The 12,622-nt window shown below is 46.5% G+C and overlaps 1 protein-coding gene across 1 annotated transcript in view; it reads left to right on the forward strand.

Moving 5' to 3' along the window:
• The window catches only part of LOC130480876 (lysosomal acid glucosylceramidase-like), a 46,975-nt gene extending 44,573 nt beyond the window's left edge, over positions 1-2,402 (forward strand). The window contains exons 12-13 of the mRNA XM_056853496.1: positions 139-264; positions 2,300-2,402. Coding sequence (XP_056709474.1) covers positions 139-264; positions 2,300-2,402 — 229 coding nt within the window. The remainder of the gene's footprint in view (positions 1-138; positions 265-2,299) is intronic.
• The last annotated feature ends 10,220 nt before the right edge of the window (positions 2,403-12,622 follow it).

The following is a 12,622-nucleotide window of genomic DNA, read 5'->3' on the forward strand; positions in this document are numbered from 1 at the left end:
AGATTCTTGTGATTAACCTGGATTTCAGAAGGAGTGAGACGAGGACGAGGGGGCAGCATTGTGGAAATCTGCTTATTCTTAGCTGAAAGTCAGCACTTCTGCCTGTTGACAGGACTTCTCTCTCCCCTCTCCCCACAGCAAGTTTATTCCAGAGGGCTCTCAGCACATTGGTGTGAACGTCATACAAAAATGTGGCTTCTGCAATCTGGAGCACGTGGCCCTGATCCGCCCCGACGGAGCTGCTGTGGTTGTCGTCCTCAATCGGTGAGTCGCCCGGGTGGAAATCTTCCTGTCGTTTATATAGGTCACGAGATTTGGATATCACTTGAGACAAAAATTTCCGTTACAGACTTGAAGCTTGCGTTATACTGTTGAGCCAAGCAGCAAGGGCACCCATCACAAGCTTGCACGCGTGTGGAGCCTCGTTGTGTGGCCTTCGGTGCCCCCTCCCCATGAGGCTGAGGGAGGGAGACCGCAAAAATTCAGCTTTGAGTCCAAGAGGCTTGCAGAGAAGACGCTTACCACCCCCTGGGGAGGGTCAGAATTCCTCCTCTCTGTTGCTCTGTACCCCCACTGTGGAAACTTCTCCTTTGTATCCTAGAGCAGGGGTGTCCAACATAGGGCCCGTGAGATGGATTCAGCCCCGTTCAGAGTTCTTATCCAGCCCGCAAGCCAGCTGAGGCAGCTACCCCACCCCCATCTTGATGAGAGCAGCATGGTGTAGTAGTTAAGAGCGGTGGTTTGGAGCGGTGGACTCTGATCTAGAGAACCGGGTTCGATTCCCTGCTCCTTTACATGAGTGGTGGATGCTAATCTGGTGAACTGGATTTGTTTCCCCACTCCTACATACGAAGCCAGCTGGGTGACCTTGGGCTAGTCACAGCTCTCTTGGAGCTCTTGCAGCCCCACCTCCCTCACAGGGTGTCTGTTGTGGTGAGGGGAAGGGAAGGGGATTGTAAGCCAGTTTGAGGCTTCCTTAAGTAGTAGAGAAAGTCGGCATATAAAAATCAACTCTTCTTCTTCTACTACTTCTAATCAGGGAGCTTTGACTCCCAAAAGCTTATTCCCCCAAAACCTTCTTGGTCCCTAAGATGCTACTGGACTCGAATCTAACTCAGCTTCTGATCAGAGTAAATAATATGAAGCCGTCTGCACAAGGCAGCTCAATGACACTTGGCACCTGCTTTATGAAAGAAAGTCCTGGGTTCATTCCTTGGCATCTCCCGTACAAGGTCTGAGGCCGCAATAATTCTTTTCTGCCCTGAAAGTCACTGCTTGCCAGAGCAGATGAAAAGAGGCAGACCTTGGGCCCAGTGGTATATAGCAACGCGATAAAAGTTTCATAATAAACAATTCCTAATTTTCTTTGCCATCCAAGGCAGTGTTAGTACATAAAGCATTCAACCTAGCACCTAAGCATTTGATGGCCAAGTGCCTTGGAAGAGTTGAAATATTTTCTCTACCCTGGCGTTAGACCCTCTGTGGTTTCTCGGAGGTTTCCCGTCCCTCAAAGGAGAGGGGAAACTCTGGGGTAGTTTTGCCAGGTCCCTCTTCGCCACCGGTGGGAGGTTTTTGGAGCGGTGCCTGAGGAGGGAGGCAATTGGGTTTCTTCAATGTCATAGAGTTCAATTGCCAAAGCTTTCATATTTTTTAAAAATTATTATTATTAATGTCATTAGGTTATACATTATTTTCAGATCCATACTATGTTATACATTTTTCCCCCCACCCAACATTTTCACACCGAAATCTTTAACCAGGAGCACAAGTTTCTAAATTTCTTAGTTGTGTTAGGGTTGACTTCCTCGCATTTTATCCAATTCAAGTACAGAGACCACTTGTCCTTTATTTCTCTTATTTTACTATCCCACAGTGAATCTTTAGCCAATTGTGCAACAATATCTGATTGTATATATTCATATAAATAATCATTCCAACATTCAAAAGTCCATTTGTTTGCTTCTTTCCAACCTTTTGCTATTGTAGCTTGTGCTGCTAGGATCATAGCTTTACAAAGTTCCTGTGCCTTTCCAGTTATTCTTTGTTGTCCCACTGCACCCATAAATAGCACGTCTATATCCAAATTAATCTTGATTTTAAAAAGCTGTTCCATTCTCTTCAAAATCATTTCCCAAAAAATTGCCCAAGCGGCCATTTTCCCCAGGGGAACTGATCTCTATCGGCTGGAGATCGGTTGTAATAACGGGGGATCTCCAGCTAGTACCTGGAGGCTGGCAACCCTACTCTGGGGACACTCAGCAGTATGTCCTTTTTGTTCCTCTTTCCCCTTCCTCCCCAGGTCTTCGAGGAGTGTTATCTTTGGACTTTCCGATACGCCGGGCCTGATAGTGTCCGAAATCCCTGCCAATTCCATCCAGACGTACCTGTGGAGGCGTGGGTGAGGAGGGAGCCGAGGAGAGAAACCTACACACCCCGTGGAGGACAATTCTGAGCCGCCCTTGATACGGCCTTGCGCCCCCCACGCCGTGGCCTTGTTTGGTGCCGGCTACTTCGCGCTCCCTGTTTGGAAACCCAAGGGTTGAAGCAGGCACCGTGAGCTGAGCGCCAGCGCCTTGGCCTCTGCTGCGCCGGCAAGAGGCCTCGGAGTTGGAAGGGGCGGGGCACGTTTTTGCACTTCCGTGGAACAAACGGGCCAGGATTTTAGGTTTCAAGAGCACGCTGACCCACAAAACTGAAGCAGGCCTCACTGGATGGGGCGCCGGGTGTGGCGGAAGCAACAGTCTCTTTGCCCGCTGGTTGGGTGTCTACGGCACTTGTTTGTTGCTCCTTTTCTCATTAAAACGAATCCCGCCTCCCTATCTTTTGGCTGTTGCATTGTCCTGTTCTATAAAGTTCGAATCCGGGGGAAGGGCCGTGGCTCAGTGGCGGAGCATCTGCTTGGCATGCGGAAGGTCCCAGGTTCCATCCCCGGCAGCTCCAGTTTAAAGGGACTTAGCAAGTAGGTGATGTGAAAAAGACCTCCGCCTGAGACCCCGGAGAGCCGCTGCCGGTCTGAGTAGACAATACTGACTTCGATGGACCGAGGGTCTGATTCAGTAGAAGGCAGCTTCATGTGTTTCTGTGTTTGAAGGCAAAGGTGCACAATACCAGAAGTCAACAACAAGAATGAAAAGAAAAAAAAGAATTTTGCAAAAATTTTGTGTAAAATTTATGAAAAGTGAAATATAAAAATTATTAAATTTGTATCACAATATGACAGACGGTTCCTCAATAGTATCAGATGTGTGAAAAAACTATTTACAAAGTAACACATCAAAAACTGCATTCATGATAATAATTCTTAACGAAGCCACAGCAAGAAGACAGGAATGCCGGCTGATAGTTCCCGTTTTGTTTTCTTCTTCAGTCAGTACGGCCCAGATCTATTGAAACCAACATTTTCCAGCAGAATCAGAATATAAATAGGTCATCAATAAGAAACAACTGGCTCATGTCCTAGAGTTGGTAAATGTTATCCGTTAAGTATATTGCTAAATGTGGGAGATGCCGCTTGAAAATACCTCTTTTCTGTGTTCGAAGGCATCTCCACATCCCGCAAGAGCCCTTCGTCGTCAGGGACTTCACAGCTGCTCTGGCAGTGGTTGGCTGTATTTGTTTTGGCCTGTATCGATCCTCCATGAGGGCAGGAAGGGTTGCATCAACGCTTGACTCTTGTGGCCCTTTCTTACATGCCCAGGGTAATGCCGATCGATCACCACTTTGGGATCAGGAAGCAATTTCCCCCCAGGCCAGATTAGCCATGGATCCTGGAAGATTTTTTTTTTTGGGGGGGGGGTCCTCTGGACATGGCGTAGGGGTCACTGGGGGTGTGGGGGGAGGGAGGTGTGAATTTCCTGCATTGTGCAGGGGGTTGGACTAGATGACCCTGGTGGTACCTTCCAATTCTGTATTTCTGTGTGTACAAAGTGTACATAGTGGTGCCAGTTGGAATTTGGAGACAGACTGTAAATAAAGGGACAAGCACTTTTCCCAACCTTGTGTCTCTTGTGTTGTGATTTATACCCTCCGCTAGCTCTATAGTAGCAGCCTGATGAGACCTCCTTGGCTTAGCATTACTTGAGTTGCGTCTTGCATTAATGGTCAGCTGTATCTTATACTATGAGCAGGAAGTTTGGATGGACTGATGGACGAAAGGTTTCTGCAACCTGAGGGAAGCCAAAAGGCCCCTAGGAGCTGAGGGGAACATAAAAGGCAAAAGAAGAGGATGCAGAGATGAAGCAGGGCAAGTAAAGACTTAAGTTAAATTCAACATCTTGAATTTTTAAACAATTCCTTGCATTTTCTCTCGTACTCCTTGTGCCTGGAGTTTCCTGCAGAGAGCATCTGCATAGCGCCCCCACCAACTCCAAATCCAGCATGGTCTAGGGGTGAAGAGCGGTGGTTTGGAGAAGTGGACTCTGATCTGGAGAACCGGGTTCGATTCCCCACTCCACATGAGAGGCAGACGCTAATCTGGTGAGCCGGGTTGGTTTCCCCACTCCTCCATATGAAGCCAGATGGGTGACTTTGGGCTAGTCACGGCTCTTTTAGAGCTCTCTCAGCCTCACCTACCTCACAGGGTGTCTGTTGTGGGGAGGGGGAGGGAAGGTGATTGTAAGCCGGTTTGATTCTGCCTTAAGTGGTAGAGAAAGTCGATATATAAAAACCAACTCTTCTTCTTCCTCCCCCAAGTTTCCCTTTTCATAAAACATTTGGCTTTCGAGCTTCCCTTTTGGATCACATTGAAGGTCTGTCTAGTCCGGCATCCTGTTTCATGCACTGGCCAACCAAACACCCTGGAAAGCCCAAAGCAGGAGTCCAGAGGCCAAAGTCTTCTCCTCTTGGCTGCCTCCTAGATCAGCTGCCGTCTTGCCTCTGAACATGCTTCCTTGGGAGGGGCCCTGGCTCAGTGGTAGAGCATCCGATTGGCATGCAGAAGGTCCCAGGTTCAATCCTTGGCGTCTCCTGTTAAAGGGACGAGGCAAGTAGGTGATGGGAAAGACCTCTGCCTGAGACCCTGGCCCGTCAGAGGTCGCCTTGCTCTCCCCATGTGTTTTGCTTGGGTTTTCTGGATGCTGTTTTAGCCAGAATCTGGAAAATGCGGGCAGGGGAGAGCGAGGCGACCTCTGACGGACGGAAAAGGCATGCATAATCAAAAGGAAGCCCCGAAAGAGTCGGCAGGGAAACGTCCCTACATAAGAGGCCCAAGATAATATGGATATTTACTCCTAATGTGTAGCAATGTTAAGAGGCAAGTTGACCAGCAGAGGTCACCCTAACACCGTGTTTGTTAAGCGCCATCAAGCCACTTCCAACTTATGGAAACCCTACGAATTAATGACCTCCAAAACATCCGATCGTTAACAGTCTTGCTCAGGTCTTGCAAACTGAGGGCTGCATCCTAATACTATCTGTATTAAAAAATTATAGTAGAGTCTGTGATCATGCTTGGAAGCCAATAGATTGGTTTTTAGAGTCGCCAGATGGAGGAAGGGGGAACAATATTCTATAAAGCCCCTTTCAGTCCCAACTGGGGAGAAAAGTAGGATATAAATAAATAAGTGCAAATGCGTTATCATTTCCACATAAGAACGTAAGAAAACCTGGATCAGACCAAGGCCCATCAAGTCCAGCAATCTGTTCACACAGCGGCCAGCCAGGGGCCTCTAGGAAACCCACAAGCAAGACGACTGCAGCAGCATTTATCCTGCCTGTGTTCCACAGCACCTCATATAATAGGCATGCTCCTCTGGTCCTGGAGAGACTAGTTTCCATTTTGACTAGTATCTATTTTGACTAGTAGCCATGGATAGCCCTCTCTTCCATGAACATGTCCACTCCCCTCTTCAAGCCTTCCATGTTGGCAGCCATCACCACATCATGGGGCAGGGAGTTCCACAATTTAACAATGTGTTGTGTGAAGAAATACTTCCTTTTATCTCTTTTGAATCTGTCACCCTCCAGCTTCAGCAGATGACCCCGCATTCTGGTCTTATGAGAGAGGGAGAAAAGCTTCTCCCTGTCCCCTCTCTCCATGCCATGCATAATTGTATAGACCTCTATCATGTCTCCCCTTAACCACCTTCTTTCCAAGCTAAACAGCCCTAAGCGGAGCCTGAGGAGGGTGGGGTTTGGGGAGGGGAGGGACTTCAATGCCATAGAGTCCAATTGACAAAGTGGCCATTTTCTCCAGGGGAACTGATCTCTGTCAGCTAGAGATGAGTTGTAATAGCAAGATATCTCCAGCTAGGACCTGGAGGTTCTTGTACTCAAGGTATGCCTTATGCTATAATAAAAGATACTACAAAGAAACAGCACTTGTGGTCTAACCAATAGTAAAGTATACCAGTTCTGAAAATTATAGTTTGAATAATTTATCCAACTAGTTTCGCTTCACAAATACAAAATCCAAAGCAGGATACAAAATGCAAAATAGTTTCCAAAAGTAACAACTTCCAATTTGCAATTTTGCAAAATTATGACAATTGTGTAGAAGTTAAAATTTTCCAAGTTACATATAGTAGCTTATTGCACCAAAGATGCCACTGGATTCCAAAAAAGATGGGTTTCCGGTATCTTTCTACCCATTTTGCCTATTCAGGCTTCATCCTTCCAAGAAATCCTCACGTGGAGGCAGGACATGGTGCTTATCTACAAAAGTTAATTGTAATATAAAGAAATAACACAAATATAAAACAATATTACCCCCTCACATCTATGGTTTAAACAAGTTTTTATATATCATGTTATATACCCCTAGTCTTTGCAGATAAATTTCCCTCAAAATGGATTAAATCAATTGAGGATAAATTGCAATGTTTAGGTCTATCAAGCACAACCCTACTAAATCTTGGCTATCAAGGAGCAAAAACTTTAGCTAAACAGAGGCTATGGGACGCTGCCCTTCAAGCTGATAGATCAAGGGCTCACTCGGTTCCAGTGGTAGCGAACCATATTAACTTTTTGGCTCCCACAAATTATCTTTTTGCCTTAGATTATCCCAAATATCGGAGAGCCTTTACTTTGGACCGCTTCAATGCCCTCCCATCTGCTCTTCTTGAAGGGAGATATGCCCATCTCCCTTATGAACTCCGCCTCTGTCCTTGTCAATCTGGAATAGTGGAAACAGTTGAACATGTTCATTTACACTGCCCATTTTACATTCGTAAAATGGTCATCAATCCAGTTTTGTCTAGCTTTCCAGATAAAGATAGCCACACTACTTTGTTATTAGATGATGGTGTCAAAGATATTACCTATCAGGTCCCGAGATTCTGTGCCAGGGCATGTGTAATAAGGCAGAAGAAGCTGTCATAATGTCTTTCATGTTAAACAGATCATTTTATCAAATGTTGTTGTAACTAAATTTTCGATTTACTTGATCAAATATCAGACATTTTAAAATTATTTATGATATTTCTTTTTGTGTAAGCTGGTCATTGACCATAATAAATAAATGATGATGATGATGATGTTATATAATTGTACATACCCAGTAATTGCATGTGAGTTTCACAAATTCAAAAGGACATCATGGTAAGTGGTCTGAAGTTAAAAATGCAATGAGACACTTTATGCTGTTTAATCAAGAACAGGTGGTAGCTTGTCCCATTAACTTATTACCAGTTTCTTACCAGAAGATACTGAATTAAAGTTACAGTGTTATTATAAAAAAACAAGACAAATCCAAATTTGAGTTCAAGCCGTTGGGAGCTATAGTATTAAATAAAGCTATGAATCTAGACCAGTGGTTCCCAACGTGGGGCACACGCCCCACAGAGGGGCAATTTGATTTTTAAGGGGGGCAATTCGAGAATGAGTTGTTAACAGTGAATTGTATAGTAATTACTTCAACTGTCATTCTTTTATTTTTCTCTTTCATGGATGCCATGTTATTTGGAAGCTTGTTTAGACCAGGTTAATGGCCTTTTAGGCTTCCTCCATGTGAATAGGAGTTCACTTTTTGAATAATAAGAATTATATGTCACGGGGGGGGGGGGCATCAGGATTTTAGAGATGCTTAGGTGGGGCATGGCCAAAAAAATGTTAGGAACCACTGATCTAGACTCTTGCTGCAAGCGGATCTTATCTATGCTTTGTTTACAATACAATTTCTGAGGTAACTTCCAAACGACAAAAAACTGAATTTCATGATCAAGATGTTTCATTTGCTTGTAATGCGCTGTTAGCAGAGCTTCTAGGACATTATTACGTATCCGCGATCTATGCTCCCCTAGGCAGAGTTTTACAGCACGTTGTGTCTTGCCTGCGTAGAGTAGACCATGTGGACAGCGTAAAACGTAAATCACGTTGGTGCTATTACAGTTACTGAAATGTCTGAGTTTGAAAGTAAAGCCCGTATGCATATCTTTAAATTCTTATAACGGGTAACGCCAGAGTGCAAACGACACAATCTCCACAGCGAAAATGCCCGACGGGTCGGTCTGTCGTTTCTCTAATCAAGGTATCTGTGTGCACAAGTCGGTCTCTATGGCATTGAAGTCCTTCCCCTCCCCAAACCCCACCTTTCTCAGGCTCCGCCCCCAAAACCTCCAGGGATTTCCCAACCAGGAGCTGGCAACCCTAGTGATATCTAGAGTGAGTGATATGGCAGAGGTGGAACCAAGGCAAAGTCTGTAAGGAATAATGCACTAGAAGGCTCTTGGGTGCCAGGCCTTAGGTAGATCGGGCCCTAGACACTGACTAGCTGGCGGCAGCGGAAGTTACTCAGAGAAAGAGCGTGTAGCTTTCATGTGTAGAGAGGGAGAGAAGCCTGGTTAGGCAGGTGATCCAGGATGACATGACATTTCCCCACTCTTCAAAATATCTTTAGGTTTAATTCACGAGGACTGGAAACTTTCCATATTCTAGAAGCTTAAACTGGAATTGAATTACAGACTGGGAACACCCCTACCTATCACTCCGCCCTAGTGAAACTCTATATGTGATTAACTATGAGCTCCTAAGCAGAGTTACGCCTTTTTTACATACTGCAAAATCAGTGGGTTCAGCAGGGTGTAACTATGTTTAAGATTCCACAGCAAAACCTCTCCCATTACATCAGGTTGCTGTTGTGACTCAGTTTCCTTGGGAGATAATAAAAACCAGTCATTTCTTTTTTGCAGGTTAATTTGTGTAGGGTTTGGTAGAGAAACTCCTCCTCACTCTACATTTCTCCTTCCTTTGCAACCCAAATTATTACTTTGCTTTAGCAATAATAATAATGACAGTCCAGTAACTGGGGAAGCAGCTTAATTTGTCTTGGTGGCCCAAAAATAAAAAAATCTCTCGATGAATAATAGGGTTGATTCAATCTCATTTCACAGTGTTCTAGACGATGACTTGACCCTGGCTCAGATTGCGTTTTGTGCCAGTCGGCCTTTTTCCTACGTGGGATTAAGCGGTTTATCTCGAGACCCAACTGGTTTATAATTGGCTTAATGCTGAGGGCTATATGGTGCTTGGCGAGTAAACCGTTTAGATTCAGGAAGCTAATATTTTGCAACCAGCGTAATTATGGGTTGGAAATTAGGCCGAGAGAAGGTGATTTAGAGGCCTGTCCTAGGCCTGTTTGCTCAGAAGTATGCCCTTGTATGTTAGCGGTTGCTTACTTCCAGGTAAGCGGGCACAAGACCGCACCCGCCGTGAGACAGAATTTTAAGCCAGGTTTAAATCTAACACCCATAGTGCAATCTGGGGAGGAGGTGGTGGGGTGAAAGAGTTCAGGGAGCAAATAAGGGTGCTACGCCGGCATCTCCCAGAGTTACGCTGGCATCGTGCCCCAGAATGGCACTGCTTCGGTTGGCCACTAGGGTTCCACAGTCACAATCATGGAATCATAGGGCGAAGACGCACGGTCGCTTGAGCCTCCTTTCTTCCCTGTTCCAGCCAGGATTCAGCCAGGATCGAACGCACGTTCGTGCGTTCGATCCTGGCTGAATCCTGGCTGGAACAGGGAAGAAAGGAGGCTCAAGCGACCGTGCGTTCTCGCCCGTAGAGTTGAAAGGGGCCATATAGGCCGTTTAGTCCGATCCCCTGCTCAATGCAGGATCAGCCTAGAGCAGTGGTCCCCAAACTTTTCAGGCCACCGCCCCCTTGGTTCCACAAACTCATCCCCGGCGCCCCCCTACCCTATTCAACCACACAGTTGAAGGGGCCCACCTCTAGCGCCCCCCCTGCTGCCCCCTTGCCTCTTAGTGCCCCCCTAGGTATCCCATCGGGTACTGCCCGCTTGGGGAACCACTGGCCTAGAGCATCCCTGACAAGTGCTTGTCCAGCCTCTGCTTAAAGGCTGCCAGTGAGGGGGGGGGGCTCACCACTTCCCTCGGTAGCTGATTCCACTGTCAAACAACTCTTACTGTAAATCCACCCCCCCCCCAATATCCAACAGGTACCTTTCTGCCTGCAATTTAAACCCATTACCGCGAGTCCTCTCCTCTGCTGCCAACAGGAACAGAGCTCCCTGCCCTCCTCTAAGTGACAGCCCTTCAAATACTTCAAGAGAGCAATCCTGTCGCCCGTCGGCCTCCTCCACACTAAACATTCCCAGGTCCATCAGCCTTTCCTCGCAGGGCATGGTCTCCAGGCCCCTGATCAGCACCCAGTCACAGCCCCCGCTTGGGTTGCCAACCTCCAGGTACTAAGCTAATCTACAGCACGTGGGCTCAGAATAATGTAGAACTGAAGCTATGCTGGGCAAGTAGTTATTTATGTACGAAGTAGCAATCATCAATTAACCCAGAAAAAAAAATCAGTGAACAGCATAATATACAATGCCTCAATGAAAAATCAAACCAAAAGTTTCACACTGTATTTGTCTAAGACATTCTAGTAGTTAAGGAACAATATAACTAAATTACCCTGTAGCAGTCAAGAATAAATTATTACAGCTTGGCCACAATTAGCCTAAAGGAACAAATGAAATGTTTTCATAACTGTTAACTTCACAGTATGAAGACAAATACATAAAGAACGTTGCTAAAAAATTTAACACAAGAAAAAAAGGCAGGCTGCAAGCATTTAAGTAAAGAAATTTAACAGTGCATATAATGGTGCTACTTGTAATGTTAGGTTACAGAATATGGAAAAGCCGCCCTATTGGTTTAGCCTCGATCCTTGTGCGCGGTGCGCGGACCGCACAGTTAGTTTGATCGCACTGGCCCAAAATTTGACCTAGGTTCTTGCGGGGGCAAGAGAGCCGTCTTAGCTAAGGTCGGGTCTGAGGGTCTAGGAGAGGAAGGTCCGAAGGTGAAAAGAGATGCCGGCTTGAGTTCAGTTTACTTTTGTCAGCCGGAATGTCTGGTCCGATGATCCGGACTGCAGAGATAGTTTATGGCGAATTGCCTTGGGAGAAGACTGTCGGGGCAAACTGCCTCTCTGCAATAAATAACTACTTGCCCAGCATAGCTTCAGTTCTACATTATTCTGAGCCCACGTGCTGTAGATTAGCTTAGTCTCCACTGTTTTCAGCACAGGTATTTTCTTATCTCAGCAAACCTCCAGGTACTAGCTGGAGATCTCCTGCTATTACATCTCCAGCCGATAGAGATTAGTTCACCTGGAGAAAATGAGTCTGTCTAAACATCACCATAAACAAAGTTACCGTAACTCTTAGCTTTCCCGACAGAGACGAAACTCACTTCCTATACCCAACAACAACTGATCTCCAGCCGATAGAGATCAGCTCACCTGGAGAAAATGGCCTCTTTGGCAATTGGATTCTATGGCATTGAAGTCCCTCCCCTCCCTAAACGAGGCTCCGCCCCAGAAACCTCCTGCCGGTTGTGACGAGGGACCTGGCAACCCTACCGATAGGGCACGCGTCGCTTACTTTACTATTTTAAAGGCAGGGTGGGTCGGCGAAGAGGCGAGAAAGATTATCTCTTCTGACTGTCGGGCGTTGGAGGCACGTTGAGGCAACATGGGGTGGAGGCGTGCGGCTGCTGCCACCACTGCCTCAGGCCGCAAAATATGGCTGCGAGCTTGGATTTGGATTACGGTGGAGCTGTATATCCTGCAAGCTTGGCCTCAATTGGCAGGCCTGGGGGACCTAGAGCCAGCGAGGAGAGGAATAGTAATGTTTCACATAAGAACGGCCATGCTGGATCAGACCAAGGCCCGTCAAGTCCAGCAGTCTGTTTACACAGGGGCCAACCAGGCGCCTCTAGGAAGCCCAGGAACAAGACGACTGCAGCAGCACCATCCTGCCTGCGTTCCACTGCACCAAATTTAATAGGCATGCTCCTCTGATCCTGGAGAGAATAGGAATGCATCATGACTAGTATACATTTTGACCCGTAGCCATGGATAGCCCTGTCCTCCATAAGAACATAAGAAAAGCCATGCTGGATCAGACCAATGCCCATCAAGTCCAGCAGTCTGTTTGCACAGTGGCCAACCAGGGGCCTCTAGGAAGCCCACAAGCAAGACGACTGCAGCAGCATTTATCCCACCTGTGTTCCACAGCGCCTAATATATCCGGCATGCTCCTCTGATCCTGGAGAGAATCGGTATGCATCATGACTAGTATCTATTTTGACTAGTAGCCATGGATAGCCCTCTCTTCCATGAACATGTCCACTCCCCTCTTCAAGCCTTCCAAGTTGGCAGCCATCACCACATC

This window comes from Euleptes europaea, chromosome 7 (assembly GCF_029931775.1).
Source record: "Euleptes europaea isolate rEulEur1 chromosome 7, rEulEur1.hap1, whole genome shotgun sequence".
Taxonomy (NCBI): domain Eukaryota; kingdom Metazoa; phylum Chordata; class Lepidosauria; order Squamata; family Sphaerodactylidae; genus Euleptes; species Euleptes europaea.